Consider the following 20,027-nt stretch of genomic DNA (forward strand, 5'->3'; position numbering starts at 1 on the left):
TTAAAGTAGCCGTCTCAACTTACACCTACAGTCAGTAAATTCATCATGTGTAAATAGTTTTATCTTAATCTTAAAAAACGGTCTTTAGATTTAGTAGTATAGATCCTGGTTTTTAGTATTCGTATTGTGATTTTATAAAGTCATGCTGATTAAAATACTACAATTGGAAACAATGTGACAATGATCGAATTTAGTAGTGTCAACCCTGTGACTATGACCCGTGTATATAAATACACCGTTTGGTGGTGCGCCTGACAGATGCGGAACGTACAGATAAGACAGGTAACGTGTGACATATAATGATATGACTATACTTTCTCTACAAATAGTGTGATTTTATCATAATAATGATCTATTAAAAGTTGCATAAACGGAACTTGCGCATTTCATGTGTGATGATTTTGTATCTAAGGTTAGATTGTATACATTGGTTACAGTTCGGTAGAAGCATTATTTTATGCATTGTATATATACTTTAATAAAACAGAAAAGAGTAAGATGTTTTGCGGGTAAACTTTGGGTCAGGTCAAACGTGAAGGGGTGTTCCAAAGGAAACTGTCAGTACGAGTAATGAGACACTTTGGAAGAACACCCCTCCTATAATAATGGTACGGCTACCATTGGGGTATAAAAGCAGGAGAGATTCCTAGCTCAGGGTCGATTGTCATAAGTCTTCGTAGACATAAGACCAAGGTACGGTACGTTGGTATTCGAGATCGCAGTCTCGTTTATATTATATTTATTAGATAATATTACTAAGTGTAATAAAGAACAGGTTGGTGCCTGTTAGAAATACGGACTTGTACGTTTACAAGTTGAACCGTATTGTACCGTATAGGACAAGTGTGAGTCTGTGTGACCACCTTGTAAAGTACATAATTGTACCAACGGAACAAAGATAAGTTTGTAAACTTGTAGGGTACATTATTGTACCAGGAGGACAATAAAATTGAGAAAGGAAATGGTGAATATGTCAAAGCGACAACCACCCGACCATAGAGCAAACAACAGCCGAAGGCAACCAATGGGTCTTCAATGTAGCGAGAATTCCCGCACCCGTAGGTGTCCTTCAGCTGGCCCCTAAAATATGCATAATAGTACAGTGATAATGGACGTCATACTAAACTCCGAATTATACACAAGAAACTAAAAGTTTGTTCCTGACCCAAGGACACATTTGTAATAGGACAAATTTGTACCAGTTGTATATTTATATTAAAGTAGAATTGTTTATAGCTAGTTTATAAAAGATTGCAAAGAGCAGTTATACATATTTTGGTTCATTGACGTTAATTTATAAATAAAGATTGTTTGTTATATATTTTGTAAATAGAACAGTTTTGGATCCAGTATCAAACTGGTAACGAACACATTCTAAATAGAAATAGACACGCTTATCCTGTGTACACGTTACATAATTTGGAAGCAGCGGTGGGATCCAAATTGTTCATTTTTAAATCCATAGTGAAAGATTATATATCCAAATTTGATCATCTTATAAACTTATATCCAAACTGTCTTGTGAGAATTAACTGTTCACTTTTGCAGAGATCGTTTTTGTTCAAACTGTTCACTTTTGCACAGATCAAAATTGTCCTGTTAACGTTTTAAATTTCCCACGGTTAAGTTGCGATTATTATTTACATTAGGGATTAGGGATTAACGATCGATAGTGGTACAGGCAAGTTTTTGACATTTATTACACTGTACATTTATGACATTGTGTTGACATTATTATATTGTATGCATGGTTAAATCGCAAATTAAAGTACAAACATGTCTTTTGATGATACAATCGACGAGTACACAAAACAAATTTATGATATGGAAGAAGGAACAACTTATAGAAATAGTTTTGTTTCGTCAACACCAAAAGATCAAGGTCATCGTCCAAAATATAATATTGTAACAAGAAATGATTCGGGTCTGGTATCAAGAGAGTCCTCATTGTCAAAAAAAGGAGAAAATGAAAAAGTTGATTTACCAATTGCAACATTCAACAACCCGAATACGCACAAAACTGTAAAATTTTCCCAAATTGATTTTAAGGAAGGGGATACTTTGCCTTTACCCATAAATAATAGTTACATTAGGGAAAAAGACAAAACTGACAAATCAAAGTACCGACATACTGGTAACACAGATAATTCTGGTGTAAAAATCAAACCATGTCAATATGATGGTAACACATCATGGACGGACTATTTGTCCCATTTTGAAATGTGTGCACTTGTAAATAATTGATCGGAAAATCGAAAAGGGTTATACTTAGCGGTATCGTTAATGGGACAAGCACAGGCTGTACTTGGAGATTTACCAAGTGAGAAAAGACAAAACTTTACCGATTTAGTCAGCGCACTTGAAGAGCGATTCGCGCCTTCTAGTCAAACTGAGTTATATAGAGTTCAGTTTAAAGAAAGACGTCAAAAAGCCAGCGAATCACTTCCCGAATTAGGCCAGTCAATTCGGAGATTGTCCAACTTGGCATATCCTACTGCCCCATTGGACGTACGTGAAACTCTCGGGAAAGAGCAGTTTATTGACGCGCTCGTTGATTCAGAAATGCGACTGAGAATAAAACAATCGCGACCGAAGTGTTTACATGATGCTGTGAGACTTGCCGTTGAATTAGAGGCGTACAATAAAGCCGAAAATAAAGTAAGAGAGGGACGAGGTTATTTACGGCAAACTATGAACGATCACGAGTTAGATAGGGAAGAAAAGAGTACAAGTAGTGACTCTACAACGAAAGACATTGCATCATGGATGCATACAATGGAGAAAAGTCTAAGTACTCTTACGACTGAAATGGCAAAATTAAAAACTAGTGGTACACATAAGGAGTCTTCTTATAATAAAACAAGATATACCCAAAGTAAGAGGACAAATAAGGGTTGTTACAATTGTGGCAAATTTGGTCATTTGGTAAGAGACTGTCGCCTACCCCGAAGAAATCAGAACAATTATAATGGAAATAAGGGGGATGGGTCTGTCAAAACATTAATGAAAACTAGGAAACAAAATAACCGTAAGACAAATGAAGGTGCGGTTACAACAGCATCTGAAGACGCTGGTATGTATGTCAAACTAAATGTAGGAGACATTGAAGCCAAGTTTGTGGTTGATACAGGAGCAACTTTGACATTGGTATCTTCCAAGTTATATGATAGGTTAACTCCATTAGATAAATCATATCTAAGTGAAGTTAAGACAACTGTTAGGTCAGTGTGTGGCAATAAGCTAGAGCTTCGTGGAAAAGGCAGGTTCAATCTGTATTTCGGTCCAAATATGTTGCAATCTGAAGCTGTTGTGACTGATCTGCAAGTTGATGGTATACTTGGTTTGGACTTCATGAAACGACATAATTGTTTAATTGATGTAAAGAATGGGCACTTTTGTATTGGGGATTTTAAGGTAGATTTGTGTTTTCAGGGATTAATAGACTGTTACCGAGTGGTTGCTTCAGAAGCGGTTATTATACCGCCAAGGTCAGAAATTGTCATTAATGGCACGGTTTGCTTAGCAGAAGGTCAAAAATTACCTGCTGACAATGCTTTGTTAGAAACAAGTGAGCATGCAGGGAAACTACATTTTGACTGCTAGAACGTTGGTAAGGTCAGGCGAAAAAGTCCCTGTTAGATTAATGAACACAGAACTAGATCCTAAGACAATCTATCCTGGTACAACTATAGCCCAAATGTCTGGTGTTGAACAAGTACTAGATGGTAATATTAGTTCAAATGAACAGAAACATAACGGACTTAGACCAGATTTACAAGATCTGTTAGACAGGACATCAGATGAATTGACTTCGAAAGACAAATAAAAAGTTAAATCTTTGTTGATAGAAAATCAGATCTTGTTTGCTTCTTCTGATGTTGACTTGGGAAGGACCAATCTTGTAAAACACGAAATCAATACGGGAAACGCAAGGCCATTTACAGAACCACCTCGTCGTACACCTTATCATTTGAACAAGGTAGTAAATGACAACCTTGACAAAATGTTACAAAAAGGGATTATTGAACCCTCACACAGTCCTTGGGCGACAGGTATAGTCTTAGTAAAGAAAAAGGACGACAGTTATCGCTTTTGCGTAGATTATAGACGCTTAAACAGTGTGACCCTTAATAAAGACGCGTATCCTTTACCGAGGATTGACGATTCGTTAGATCATTTAGCAGGAAATAAATGGTATAGTACTCTGGACTGTTGTTCAGGATATTGGCAGATGGAGCTGGCCGAAAATGACAAACACAAAACCGCTTTTGCGACGCGAAGGGGTTTATTTCAATTTAGAGTCATGCCGTTTCGGTTGTGTTGCTGTGCACAGACATTTGAGCGGTTGATGGAAACCATACTAGCTGGTTTACAGTGGGAGACATGTCTGGTTTACATTGACGATATAATCGTTTTTGGAAAAACACTAGATGGTATGCTTGATAATCTAAGAGACGTTTTTGCTAGGCTTAACTCGGCTGGTTTAAAGCTGAAGGCAAAGAAGTGCACCTTGTGTACCACCAAGGTTCATTTCTTAGGACATATTATATCTGAGGAAGGCATTTCAACTGACCCCGATAAGATTAAAGCTGTTAAAGAGTGGCCTACCCCTACAAATATAACTTTAGTTCGTTCCTTTTTAGGTCTTTGTGGGTACTACAGAAAATTTATCAAAAACTTTGCCCACATTACTAAACCATTACACAAAATAACAGAGAAGGAAACTAAGTTTGCCTGGACCACAGATTGCCAAGAGGCTTTTGATCAATTGAAAGGTAAATTAATAAACGCACCAGTTCTTGCATATCCAGATTTTAACAAAGAATTCATTTTAAATACTGATGCAAGCAATTTGGCAGTCGGAGCTGTCTTGACTCAGAAATCTGATGAAGGACTTGAACATGTTGTGGCTTATGCTAGTCGTACACTTTCAAAATCAGAACGAAAGTACTGTCTGACACGGAAGGAGTTGCTTGCTGTGGTTTGTTTTGTTAAACATTTCAAACCATATCTTTACGGTAGAAAGTTCACAGTAAGAACTGATCACGGATCATTAAAGTGGTTGCTTAACTTTAAGAACCCAGAAGGACAGATAGCTAGATGGATAGAGACATTAGGATCATTTGAGATGCAAATTCAACATCGACCAGGAGTGCAGCATAGGAATGCAGACGCACTTAGTCGCATTCCTTGTAAACAATGCGGTTATCATTCCGGTTTAGAAAAAGAGACTGAAACTAAAGGCCAATATGACACTGTTAATGCTATCACCCGTTTTGATGATAGTAATGACAAAGATGATGACAGTGAACATCATAATTTGTCTCTAATAGAAATTCAGAAAAATGATCATGACCTGAAAATAGTGACAAAATGGGTAGAAACAGACGAACGTCCGGATTACAAAGATATTTCTGATAAGGGATTTTTCTTGAGATCACTTTGGAATCAATGGAACAACTTAGAGTTAAGAGACGGACTTATTTACAGACGATTCGAAGACCCTGCAACCAAAATTGTAAAAATGCAGGCTATCATTCCTTTATTAGAACGTAAAAAGGTTTTACAATTTTCCCATGTTGATAAATGTTCTGCTCATTTGGGTATCCATAAAACTTTGGCAAAAATTAGACAATCTTATTATTGGCCAGGGTTACAAAATGACATCAGGACTTATGTAAACGGATGTGACAAATGTGCAAAGCAAAAAAGTCCACAAAAGTCCAAAAGAGCTCCAATGGCTTTAGTAGAAGCTAATGGGCCAATGGAAAGGATAGCTACAGATATCCTTGGTGAGTTGCCAGAAACAGAGAGTGGTAACAAATATATCTTGGTAGTTTCTGACTACTACACAAAGTGGACGGAATCTTTTGCCATGCCAAATATGGAAGCTAAGACTGTGGCTAAGATTATAGTTGAAGAAGTTATTGTAAGATTTGGTGTTCCTCATTGGATTCATTCAGATCAAGGCAGGCAATTTGAAAGTTTGTTGTTTCAAGAGATGCGTTGTATTCTAAACATTAAGAAAACACGTACCACTCCATATCATCCAAAATCTGATGGTATGGTGGAAAGGTTTAATAAGACTCTTGCAACAATGTTAAGTTCATTTGTGGAACAGAACCAGAGAGACTGGGATGAATACATTCCTTTTGTCATGATGGCATATAGGGCATCAGAGCATGAGACGACTGGAAAAACGCCAAATAGTCTCATGTTAGGTAGGGAACTATCAACCCTTTTAGACATCATGTATGAAATGCCACCATCAGTTAAAGATATCCCTGCACATAAATGGGCTTGGGAGCTTAAAGAGAAGTTAGAACACTCCCACAGTTTTGTCAGAGGTAAAATTAAAGGGCAAATGCGAAGACAGAAACACTATCATGACCTCAAATTGTCATACCAAAATTTCAGAAAAGATGATGAGGTATACGTCTATTTCCCAGTAAAGAAACCTGGGATGTCTTCAAAACTGACTAGTTTCTGGAAAGGTCCTTTTAAAATTCTCGACAAATATGGTGACCTTACATATAAAGTTGACTGTGGATACAGAGGGAAACCACAAGTCATACATGTCGACAGAATTAAGAAAAAGAACAAACAGACATTAAGGACAGAATTGGATAATACCATTTTTGTTCCATTAGACACTGAAAATAATACTGCTGAAGATGACGAAGTAGAGACTCCTGATTTACAAGAGATTGCTGTTCACGAGTCAACGTTGCCTGATGAAGATGTACAAGAAAATAGTTATGAAGGGCGTCGTATAAGGCGAAAGCCAGCTTGGATGGAAGATTACATTGTTAAATAGATTTTGTACATTTAACTGAATTAATATGTGTATATAGTACTTCAATGTTTTATCCGTTTTAAAAGTTAGTTTTAGACATACGGGACGCATGTGTTTTTGAGGCGTGGGTTATGTGATGATTTTGTATCTAAGGTTAGATTGTTTACATTGGTTACAGTTCGGTAGAAGCATTATTTTATGCATTGTATATATACTTTAATAAAACATAGAAAAGAGTAAGATGTTTTGCGGGTAAACTTTGGGTCAGGTCAAACGTGAAGGGGTGTTCCAAAGGAAACTGTCAGTACGAGTAATGAGACACTTTGGAAGAACACCCCTCCTATAATAATGGTACGGCTACCATTGGGGTATAAAAGCAGGAGAGATTCCTAGCTCAGGGTCGATTGTCATAAGTCTTCGTAGACGTAAGACCAAGGTACGGTACGTTGGTATTCGAGATCGCAGTCTCGTTTATATTATATTTATTAGATAATATTACTAAGTGTAATAAAGAACAGGTTGGTGCCTGTTAGAAATACGGACTTGTACGTTTACAAGTTGAACCGTATTGTACCGTATAGGACAAGTGTGAGTCTGTGTGACCACCTTGTAAAGTACATAATTGTACCAACGGAACAAAGACAAGTTTGTAAACTTGTAGGGTACATTATTGTACCAGGAGGACAAGTTTGTTCCTGACCCAAGGACACATGTGTAATATGACAAATTTGTACCAGTTGTATATTTATATTAAAGTAGAATTGTTTATAGCTAGTTTATTAAAGATTGCAAAGAGCAGTTGTACATATTTGGTTCATTGACGTTAATTTATAAATAAAGATTGTTTGTTATATATTTTGTAAATAGAACAGTTTTGGATCCAGTATCAAACTGGTAACGAACACATTCTAAATAGAAATAGACACGCTTACCCTGTGTACACGTTACACATGTATTGATATTATAATTATAATGCATTTTCAAAACTCAATTTACAGGTTTAATGTTTCTATAACCAACCCTTTTATTCAAGACTATTTTCGGGGCTTGTTTCTCAATTTTGCATATGAGACCTGGTGCCTCAGAACGAACAAATATAAGAGAGAAAAAGGAGGGGGTTTATTTGATCAATTTATATTGCATATTTTGAAGTCAAAGCAAAATGAAGAGTTCTATTGAGATGTTGGTGTTTTTAGGAACATAGGAACATGCAAGGATAAAAAAAATGTTTTTCCTTCTTAATAAAAACGCTGGCATGTTGCTTGATTAATTTCAATAGGAACTTGTTTAATCCCGGTGCAAATGGTTGCATCAGTCAGGAATCTGATGTACAGTAGTTGTCGTTTGTTTATGTAATTTATACGTGTTTCTCGTTTCTAATTTTTTTTATAGATTATACCGTCGGTTTTCCCGTTTGGATGGTTAACAGTAGTAATGTGTGTGGCCCTTTAAAACTTGTTCGGTGTGAGCCAAGGCTCCGTGTCGAAGGCCGTACATTGACCTGTAATGGTTTACTTTTATAAATTATTACTTGGATGGACAGTTTGCACTCATACCACATCTTCCTATGTCTATGAAAGGATTTATTAAACATCCGTCAATTCATCACTGCATTTGTCTTAAATAAATTTGTTTCAACATGTATTTTTTGTTTGGAAATTTTTTATTAAAAATAAAGAAACATGCGTGAGATTTTGAAATATTGTGGACTTTCAATTTCTGTTTAAAATAGACCACACGTGTATAATCTGAATACCTAAATAACGTTGTATATATAGAAGATGAGCAATACAAAATAACATTTAGGTCTATATCTCTAAACAGTTTAATCGTTTCATTATTATATACTTTATGTCAAATATAGAAGGGGCAAACCTTAATCCATGCATAAGTAATTTGACATATCAAATTTCCTTTTTTGTTACATCAAATTAATAAATTGTTATATCAAATAATTATAATCTGTTATATCAAATTGATAATCTGTTATATCAAATTTATAATGTGTTATATCAAATTGTAAAAAGTAGACTAGCATGGCCCTAAAAGGCTTCCGTACTAAAGGACCATTTAAAATGTACCATATTTTCATTTCTTTTTAACAAGCTAGATTTTCTTTAACAAATGTGAAAATTAAGACGGCAACGAAATACCTGGTTGTCTCTCTTTGTATGACAATGTTTGCATAATTATATTCGTTCTCGGGTTTTACTATTGAAAAGAGTCTTTTATATGATACATGTATGTTTATTCATTTTTTTCTTTTTTTTCTTTATCAACATGGATTATAGGACACCTATTTCCACTGTCTTCCGCTCTCAAAATCCCAAGAGAACAATTGCTAAATTTAAGGAAATTCAAAATGTTGAAGACCGTACTTTGACCTATAATGGTTTCCTTTAACAAATTGTGACTTAGATGAGAGTGTTGTCTCATTGGCACTCATACCACATCTTCTTATATCTATTTACATATAAAAACAAAGAAAATACAATAAAGGGGAATAAAAAAACAGATGCCGATGAATATAAAAAAGAAGATGTGGTATGATTGCCAATGAAACAACTGTCCACAAGAGACACAGACATTAACAACTATTGGTAACCGTACGGCCTTCAACAATGAGCGAAGCCCATACCGCATAGTCAGCTATAAAAGGCCCCGATATGACAATGTAAAACAATTCAAACGAGAAAACTAACGGCCTTATTTAGATAAAAAAAAAATGAACGAAAAACAAATATGTAACACACAAACAAACGACAACCACTGAATTACAGGCTACTGGCTTGTGACAGGCACATACATAAATAATGAAGATCATTCCAAGGCAGCAAAACACAAAAAGAAGAAGATAACACACGGCTGTCGACAATCATTAGTCGGAAAACGAGTAACAGGCAGTACCATGACCGAACGAACGAAGAAAAAATGAAAAGAATATCAACAATCCTAAACATGCTCAGCAAAGAAATAAATAATTGGGCAAAACAACATCAATCAACAAGAGCAGGAGCAGTTGAAGCAGTCTAAAGATTTTCCTTAAAAAATGACTGACTTCCAAGTGACAAACATTGAACGTCTCATTTAAAATTTTATAAAAAGCCTTTGTTATGCATCAATTCTACCACTAGTCAAAGAATATCGTGATAATTAAAATCAAATTGAAATTTAATGCATTTCTACTGGAAATATAAAAGATCCGCCATTGAAATCAAACGATGTATGCAAAAATTTGTACCGTGTGCAAAGTGATTCCAAAATATCATAGTATAACAAACTATATTATCTTATATGATTTGTATATCTACAAATAATGTATTTTGACGTGATTCCTTGAAATACTAGCTTGTCTCATGAACATAAAGGGGAACGTGAATTCAAATTATACTAAGGGCTACAAAGGCGAACTAACCCAAACATATTGTAATTAAAAAAATCATAAGAACGCTACCCAAATAAATAAAATAATTATTATAACTATGAATAGCAAAATGATAACAAAATAGTTAAACAATAAAATAAAATGCGGAAATATTTTCACCGAAAAATACTTTTACGAAAATCGTCAAACCCGTATTAATTTGGTTGTTTACTTATGAACATGAAACCAAATTTTTGATAATTAATGTGAATACAAATGAGCAATGACAAACGGTGATGAAAATGCAACATCATAGATTTATGATATTGTTTATGTTACTGAAGCCACGACCTCTTAATTCATCTATACCCTGAAGCCACAGTAAAAAACTGTAACTTTGCATGTGGTACAAGATACGTTTACTATGTATCTGTCATTTTGATATTTTTCATTATCTTAACATCTTGTCCTTATAAGTGTAAAAAGTAGTTCCGTGACGCAAAAACAGCTTTATTAATAAATACTTTAGTTGCAACATCCGTCAATTTAGACACTTTAATTTATTTAAAAGTTTAATTCGTTGTTTTTAATTCAGGATGTTTATGTTATTAGATTAAAAAAGTTTAGATGTATCGGAGTGTTACGAAAGGACAATTGAATTGATACGATGTTATTAACACAATATTTTTTAGGAAGTGTACTTTTATATTGTCTGTGTCATGTCTGTGTGATTGCAGGTAAGTGTTACTTTCATTATCATATTATTTCCCTTTTTTGTAGTATGTGTATAAATTAGGGTTTATATAGGGGGTTATCTGATCAATTCAATTCTGTATTCTTTAATTTTTCAGACTGAGTCATTTTTGTCTCTTTTCTTTAATTATTTTCTCTATTCTTTACCTTTTGGTTCGCAATTATTCGCTATTTTCTGTGTATTTTTAAGCTACTTTTTCTCTTTTATTCTTTATTTTCTAACCCATTTTATTGTAGTATTTGCTCATTATTCTCTTTTCTGTAAATTACCATCCAGACTCCAATAAATTAAATGCCAAAAATAAAGCAACCATATACGAAACGCATGATACTCATTTCTATATACTTGATCATCTCCTCATACAAAACCATGCACTGTTTAAAATTGTGCCTTTGTCTTTTCAAATATCCATCAAAAAATGGTCACTGGGCGTAACGTGCTTTTTTTCCTGCAGAAATCCAAATATGGTTAATCATGTTTTTCTCCAAAAAAAATATTGTGGTTGGGTGTCTGGCTTATTGACGTATTTATCATACTGTTCGTCTCTTTTATTTTTACCATCTTAAACATAATATGAATAATGAAAGTAAACATAATATGTTTAAGGGAAAGTATATAGATCAAACATAAAAGTGCATATCAGAGCCAAGCAAATCGTTGTGTGTTTTCAGGGTTTTCTCCATAAGAAAAGCAAGGAAGGTAGATCGGAATCATTTTTATGCTGCTCAGGTTTTAACCTTGAGTATATAAGGATATCTTCAAATTTGTCATCATTCACCACCAATTACGTTAATATATGTTGTTTTTTTTTTTATGTTTGAAATACACAACTAAAGTGATAAATCAATTTAACATACGTCATCAATTAATTTACGTTTGATACACATTTCTCGTTTGACCATATCAACGATATTTGATTTTGAAAGAATTGTTTGTTGATACTTGACAACATATCTTTAATTCCAAATTATTCTTGTTTTTTTAGTTTCGAGTACAGTAAAGATAATCCAAAAGCTTCATGTTAACATCAATATTCATAGACATAAGAAGATGTGGTATGAGTGTCAATAAGACAACTCTCCATCCAAGTCACAACTTGTAAAAGTAAACCATAATGAATATAGGTCAAAGTAAGGCCTTCAACATTGGGCTCTAGGCTCACACCGAAACAGCAAGCTATAAAGGGACCCAAAATTGAAGTATATTCTTTATTTTTTGAAATTGATAATATTTTGACAAGCACAAAATTCAATTTTGCATATCAAAAGATTTTTTTTCACTTTCTTTGCAGTAAATTGATTTTTTTCATTTTTGTAGTCTATCTTCTTTGTGAATAATACTGTGTAGTAGCTTCCATTGAATTGTGTTGCTTTAATATTAGCAAAATGTTTGTGAACACAGTTCCAAATATTTTTCATGGCCACCCAGATTCAAAATACAGTTCCAACTGCCTGCGACACTTGATTTATTTCCCCGTTCAAAATAGAAAGACCAAATGATAGTGTTTATTAATAATTTTTTTAGCGTAGACAATTAGAGTCACAAAAAAGAAAATCTATATGGTATGGGTTTTGCTCATTGCTGGAGGTCGTACGATGACATATAGTTGCCTCCATCCACGTCATTTTGACTTTTAGAGGTAGTTATCTCATTAGCGAACAGATTACCATGATAACTCTTTTTTTCTAATTTTTAGCTCACCTTGCCCAAAGGGCCAAGTGAGCTTTTCCCATCACTTTGCGTCCGGCGTCCGTCGTCCGTCGTCGTCCTGCGTCGTTAACTTTTACAAAAATCTTCTCCCCTGAAACTACTGGGCCAAATTAAACTAAACTTGGCCACAATCATCATTGGGGTATCTAGTTTAAAAAATGTGTCCGGTGACCCGGCCAACTTACCAAGATGGCCGCCACGTCTAAAAATAGAACATAGGGATAAAATGCAGTTTTTGGCTTATAACTCAAAAACCAAAGCATTTAGAGCAAATCTGACATGGGGGTAAAATTATTTATCAGGTCAAGATCTATCTACCCTGAAATTTTCAGATGAATCGGACAACCCGTTGTTGGGTTGCTGCCCCTAAATTGGTAGTTTTAACGAAATTTTACTGTTTTTGGTTATTATCTTGAATATTATTATAGATAGAGATAAACTTTAAACAGCAATAATGTTCAGCAAAGTAAGATTTACAAATGAGTCAACATGACCGAAATGGTCAGTTGACCCCTTTAGGAGTTATTGCCCTTTATAGTCAATTTTTAACCATTTTTCGTAAATCTTAGTAATCTTTTACAAAAATCTTCTCCTCTGAAACTAATGGGCCAAATTAATACAAACTTGGCCACAATCATCATTGGGGTATCTTGTTTTAAAAATGTGTGGCGTGACCCTGCCAACCAACCAAGATGGCCGCCATGGCTAAAAATAGAACATAGGGGTAAAATGTAGATTTTGGCTTATAACTCTAAAACCAAAGCATTTAGAGCAAATCTGATATGGGCTAAAATAATCTATTAGGTCAGGATCTATCTGCCCTGAAATTTTCAGACAAATCGGACAACCTGTTGTTGGGTTGCTGCCCCTGAATTAGTAATCTTAAGGACATTTTGCAGTTTTTGCTTATTATCTTGAATATTATTATAGATAGAGATAAACTGTTAACAGCAATAATGTTCAGCAAAGTAAGATCTACGAATAAGTTAACATGATCAAAATTGTCAGTTGACCCATTAAAGAGTTATTGCCCTTTACAGTCAATTTTTAACCATTTTTCTAAAATTTTAGTATTCTTTTAGAAAATCTTCTCCTCTGAAACTACTGGGCCAAATTTAACCAAACTTGGCCACAATCATCATTTGGGTATCTAGTTTTCAAAATGTGTGGCGTGACCCTGCCAACCAACCAAGATGGCCGCCATGGCTAAAAATAGTACATAGGGGCGAAATGTAGATTTTGGCTTATATCTCTGAAACCAAAACATTTAGAGCAAATCTGACAGGATATAAATTGTTTATCAGGTCAAGATCTATCTGCCCTGAAATTTTCAGACAAACAGACAACCTGTTGTTGGGTTGCTGCCCCAGAATTAGTAATTTTAAGGAAATTTTGCAGTTTTTGGTTATTATCTTGAATATTATAATAGATAGAGATAAACTGTAAACAGCAATAATGTTCAGCAAGGTAAGATCTACAAATAAGTCAGATGACCAAAATTGTCAGTTGACCCATTAAGGAGTTATTGCCCTTTATAGTCATTTTTTAACAATTTTCATAAATTTTTGTAAATTTTTGTAAATTTTTAGAATATATTTTCCACTGTAATTACTTGGCCAAGTTCATTATAGATAGAGATAATTATAGCAAGTAGAATGTCCAGTAAAGTAAGATCTACAAACACATCATGATCATCAAAACACAATTTGGTCATGAATTTATCTGTGTCCATTGTTTAATATGCACACAGATACAAGGTGAGCGACACAGGCTCTTGAGAGCCTCTAGTTTTCAAAACCACCCGTATTGATAATTTGGCCTTATATATTTGTCCATTTTCCTTATTTCATTTCTAAATATATTTGTGCTTATTATAAATATTTGTTCCCTCATACAAATCTTTCAACGCACCGGTACTTCACCCTGGTCTTGTTGAGTCAGTTGTATTTATTTTTATCAGTCGTCTTACGTCGATCTGGCTATAAACAAATTGGACCTCATTATTTCAGTAGTATAGCTACCACACAATTACAAAACCAAAATTGGAATACAGTTTGGTTAAGATGCCAATAAATGAAATTAGTCTGTCATTTCAAACCCTTTTCTGTTGTGCTGATATAATTTCAAATTCAACTTTGACCTTTTTAACATTTTTTATTTGAGCGTCACTGCATGATGGGTCTTTTATAGACAGTACATGACGTACACAATTTTAATCCTTGTTTCAATGATGCTTATCTTTAAGTAATATATTTTCCTTCAAAAAGTTAAGGGTCCTTAGGGTAGTATATTTCATTAATCAATGGCGTGCGCACTAAATTAGATATCATACATTTTTATTACCTTGAAATATATTTATATGTTTCTCATAACGAAACTGTCCAAAAATGTCTATATAACATGTCATAAACAACTGTGCTGTTAAATTTGTAGATCATATTGTCATCATTTAATCTATTACTATATCAATTAAAGCGACAAGTATGACATACATGTACTAATATTGACACAAAACCTGGTTTGACCTCTCTTTACTCGCACACAACAGCACAAGTCGCCTATTTCAACAGTAGATGCTGCGAACAAACTTATTTTTACCTACCTATAAATTAAAAGTTAATTTAACGTACATTGTTTTGTCGTGTTCTGTGTTTGATATATGTCATGTTTACAATAATGAACACCGATATAAAAGGGTGTATACATGATATATAAAAAAATGTTACATTGTGCAAAGACTATAAGCAAAATCTTTTCCAAATATACACGATCATATTTAAAAAAAAAACATTTTATCTAGTATTTTCAATTTATTTGTATGCGCTTTTCAAATATTTACTTTCCTTTTTATTCTCTGACAAATTGATAATTTGGGAATATAATAAGGATTCGTAATTTCTGTATTTAATTCCTAGTTTTACCGTTTTACATAAGCAACTAAGTAAATGGTAAAAGGAAAGGAAGTTGCATTGACAGGTTGTCTTAGTTTATCCTTTTAACATAATTATTGTTAGAGTCTTAGTGGAAAACGTTGATGATTATAAGGAACATTGTATCATAAACGTTTCAGTAAAATTCTTTTTTTTTTATTTGTTTAAAATCGTCAATCTCATGATATGCAGAATACGACAGACAATTTCCACAACAAAGATCTTCTATGTCCGGCCATTTTTTAAGCCTTTTTCTGCAGTTAAATAAAAATAATGTATTTTCATAAAAAAAATTATACTTTTTCTTGGACACTTGTAAGGAAATTTCTCAGGTATAGGTCATCATTTTTTAGTTTACTGATGTTTTTTTAATGTTTTTATTGTACTGTCATACATATTTCATTTGAAAGAGACTGACATAAAGGAATGTGAATTGAACATGTCATGAATAAATTATTGTACTGTTTGTAGTCGCCTAAATATTAATAAATGCCTTAAAAAACAACCAACCAGATTACTAGATAAGTATCGGATCGTCTGGAATTAACGATACTGCACGGACAAGTGTACCGATTTTTGTAAAAGTTATCATGATCAAATCTTTCCCTATATGATACTAGTGTAAACTATCTTTGATAACTACCCAGCTTTATGATGTACTGAGAGTTGTATATATTCAACCTTATATCAGGTCCAGAATCATTTTGAGTAAAAATACAAATGAAGACACCATATTCGGAAGAGACATGTATTGTCGAAATGCGCATCTGGTGCAAGAAAATTGGTACCGTTAATTTTATTACTACCACTGGGTCGATGCCTCTGCTGGTGGACTATTAGTCCCCGAGGGTATCACCACCCCAGTAGCCAGTACTTCGGTACTGGCATGAAAATACGGATTTTTTGTGTTATTAAAATTTGTTGATGATAGAAATTATTATAAATTAAGGAATATATCTCCCTCATGCAAAGCTCTGATTCCTTTCACGGATTTGGCTATACTTTTTGGACCTTTTGGATTATAGCTCTTCATCTTTTATATAAGCTTTGGATTTCAAATATTTTGGCCACGAGCATCACTGAAGAGACATGTATTGTCGAAATGCGCATCTGGTGCAAGAAAATTGGTACCGTTAATTTTATTATACACGAGTTTTTAAAGTCCACAGCATATCACAAACTGCACGTAAAATTTTAAATCAGTGTTTCGTAAATATGGTTTTAAGAATTGAATGCTTTTTTTTGTAAATTCATTAGGTTGTAAAAGCGTTGACCAAAGTACATTTTATGAAGCGCGGAAGCGCTTCATTCTACTGAAAAATGTACTCACGGTCAACGCTTTTACATAAGCATTGAATACTTAAAATAACATCTTTTTTGCTATGATCATGAAAACATGATTACTATCAAGTTTTTCTTTCATTTACCTGTGCACTTTATTGTGGAAACGTGTGTTATCTTATTCTACATGGATGTTTCAATTCGTTCAATTCATTTTGAAATTAAGAATGACGCGAGATTGATTTTAACCAATCAAATAAATGTATAATAATGAAACGTATATCTAATGTAATTATATATACAATATTAGGTCAATGAAAGTAAAATATAAATTATTTGTATGAGGCTGAGAAACTGGGGAAGGGCGAGGTTCTACCAAGCCCTTCCACAGTTTTGCGCCGAGTATAAAAAAAATTTATATTTTTATGACATTGACCATATATTGTTTTTATACTGCAACTTAAACAAATACATTGATAGATTTTTAAATAGTAACACAATTGTCAAACTTATTTTCATCCCTTAATGAACCCCTGATTGCGGAGAAAGTGTTCCATGATGAAATTGACATTACACAAAATATAGTTGGGTTACTATATTTAGGAAATAAACACAACTTGTTGCAGTATAGATATAGTTATAATAAAGAATTGCCACTTTATCCTGTAAATATATATAAAAGAAAATCTTCTGATTAGCCGTAATGTTCGTTTAATATTTATTCTTGTATAAAATTCTGACGTATAAGGGCGTTTTTCAATAAAAACGTACTTTCTTGTCCCAGCCACTTTAAAAAAAATGTGTTTGATCTTTGCGAGTAATTTTTTGTGCAGTCAGTACATTGAATTAGATATGACATTTTTAAGCAAAGAAACAGTTTATTTTTTAGAGGATTGATAAGATAATGATTCATGAATGGTCCAAAACAACCAAAATGGCATGTCCCTATACCGCCTGTTCAACATTCATACTCTCAAATATCATAAAAAAAATGTAGAAATAAATATTAATTTTACTAATATAAGTTCTTTAATAATTCAAAAGTATGTTTAGAGCCAACATATTTTAATCAACAGCTTTTAACATAGGATTTTTTATTTTAGAAGGTGTGTCCCTAACACAATGTCCACTACGAAACGAAGTCATTAAAACTTGCTTATAAACAGTTTTATAAAATCAATGTAATTTTTTGTTTGCAAGAGATATGAACATTAGGGTCTTACAAAAGAAGTGATGCTTTTATAACGGCAATTAAACTGTTGGTAAGAAAAATTGAGCACATCAAATGGACCAGAGTGATACCGTATTTTTGTAAATGTCCACTACGAAACGGGTCAAATCTCCTTCAGTAACTGGTTTTAAAATTATGAAAAAAATATCAGTGTAGAGCTTAATAACGCTTTGATGAATACAGTCAGTCTTGTTACTATTGCAATATTGGGGTTGTGAGAAAAAAATAAAACATGTGAATACGTCCCCTACGAAACGGTCCCCTACGAAACAAGTTTGGGAGAAAAACGTTTCGTAGTGGACACTACCACTACCATGCAGTCTTTTTTTACTCTTTTTTCAATTATATTAGTGCAAAGCAAATAACAAAAGTTAGCTTCATGTAATTTTTATTACGTTTTTATTAACATAGAATAGGGTTGATGTCAACTACGAAACTTTTTGTCCACTACGAAACGGTTTTGTCAACTCCGAAACACATCAAAATGTCCACTACGTAACATGAGTTGTACCTTCATATGTGAAGTACTGTCTAATCTTTATCGATAAAAAATGGTTCTCCAATTCAGAAAAAAATGAGATTATTCTAGTATATAAAGTTAACAAACTGGAATGTCTATAGGAAACATTTAAAATTGCAAAAATATGTGTGTTTAGAAGCAGTTTCGTAGGGGACAAAAGTCCCCTACGAAACAGTACACAAATTATGAAAATAATATCATTTTAAAGAGTATTTAAGATTGCACTTTTTGTTTACAAACAGGTCTATAATAGAGGTATTCAAAATAACTCTTGAAAATAAATTTAAGACTAGTTGATTTTCATTTTTTTTAGGTCTGAAAGGAACGCTTTTATTGAAAAACGCCCATAAAAGTATTAAAATCTCTAATAAAGGCAATACAAACCAGTATTATGTAAGAGAAGATACACATTGGGTCTGTGAATTCATGGAAGACTATCACTCAGGATATTTCTACTTAAAAAATTATAGGAGATATCAAAGAGCAAATGCGATACAGTGCTACCACATAACAATTAGTCATGCATTGCATTACAAGTAGGCCCGAGCACACAGTTATGTCGTTGCTTTTCTTTTCGACAATAGATGAAAATTAAGAAAAATCACTACACCTGCGCTTTCTTGATTTTTTTTTTTTTTTTACAGAGTGGTGTACCACTTTTAGGACAAATTATACCGAATTTATAGAAAATTTTATCAATTCGAACTCAAAATATGGACAATTTTATGTTAAGGTGGACTTGAATTCTTTTGACAGCTTCCGAAATGCTATTTTGAACCATTTTCAGCCGGACCAAATCACTACTTAACTTTACAATTCATGAACCAAAATTGTTTACAGTGTAGTGTCATCTCTCTACTTGGTATTTGAGGCATAACACATGCAGACAGAAATTTGGAAAGGGTATAAAAAATGACAAGTAACGCACTGTCCACACTAGGGACTATATTAAATTTCGTACGATAACTGTATTCCTGGACCAGTTTAATATTTGAATATAACATACCTTTTCATGATTAAGAGGACAAAAAAATCGTAACCTCGTGATCATACAATAGTCATTGAAATAAGTATTAGTATCTAAAGGATAAACTTGATATTACATGTAGATTCAAGATGTCCACTGCACTGGATTAAGATTGGATCACACTGTTACCGTACCAGATATAATTATGCTACAAAGACTTGGGAAGATGGTCGACACTGGTGTCAAACACAAGAGGCAGATTTAGCAAAATTTGACAGTGTCCAACAGCAGGTAATTTCATCCTCTGTGTGCTATTTATTATTTAGTTTTGGTTTCATTGCAGGTGTTATCTTTCAGGATGATTTTCTTTAGGAGACATTTTCATATTGTTATTAAATCTTTTCATTTAGTAGACGAATTTGAAGAACGTTGACAAAATCATGTCCGAGAAACTCATCCAATTGTCTATATTAT

The 20,027-nt window shown here is 33.5% G+C and overlaps 1 protein-coding gene across 2 annotated transcripts in view; it reads left to right on the top strand.

Moving 5' to 3' along the window:
• Positions 1 to 10,619: 10,619 nt before the first annotated feature.
• LOC143062774 (macrophage mannose receptor 1-like) overlaps positions 10,620 to 20,027 on the top strand; it is a 32,965-nt gene continuing 23,557 nt past the window's right edge. Inside the window, exons 1-2 of one of the 2 annotated variants that reach the window (XM_076234552.1) lie at positions 10,620 to 10,897; positions 19,696 to 19,844. In XM_076234552.1, coding sequence (XP_076090667.1) covers positions 10,828 to 10,897; positions 19,696 to 19,844 — 219 coding nt within the window. In that variant the 5' untranslated portion in view covers positions 10,620 to 10,827. The remainder of the gene's footprint in view (positions 10,898 to 19,695; positions 19,845 to 20,027) is intronic. The other variant, XM_076234553.1, reaches the window with a different exon arrangement.

The sequence above is a fragment of the Mytilus galloprovincialis genome, chromosome 2 (genome assembly GCF_965363235.1).
Source record: "Mytilus galloprovincialis chromosome 2, xbMytGall1.hap1.1, whole genome shotgun sequence".
NCBI classification, from domain to species: Eukaryota; Metazoa; Mollusca; class Bivalvia; order Mytilida; family Mytilidae; genus Mytilus; species Mytilus galloprovincialis.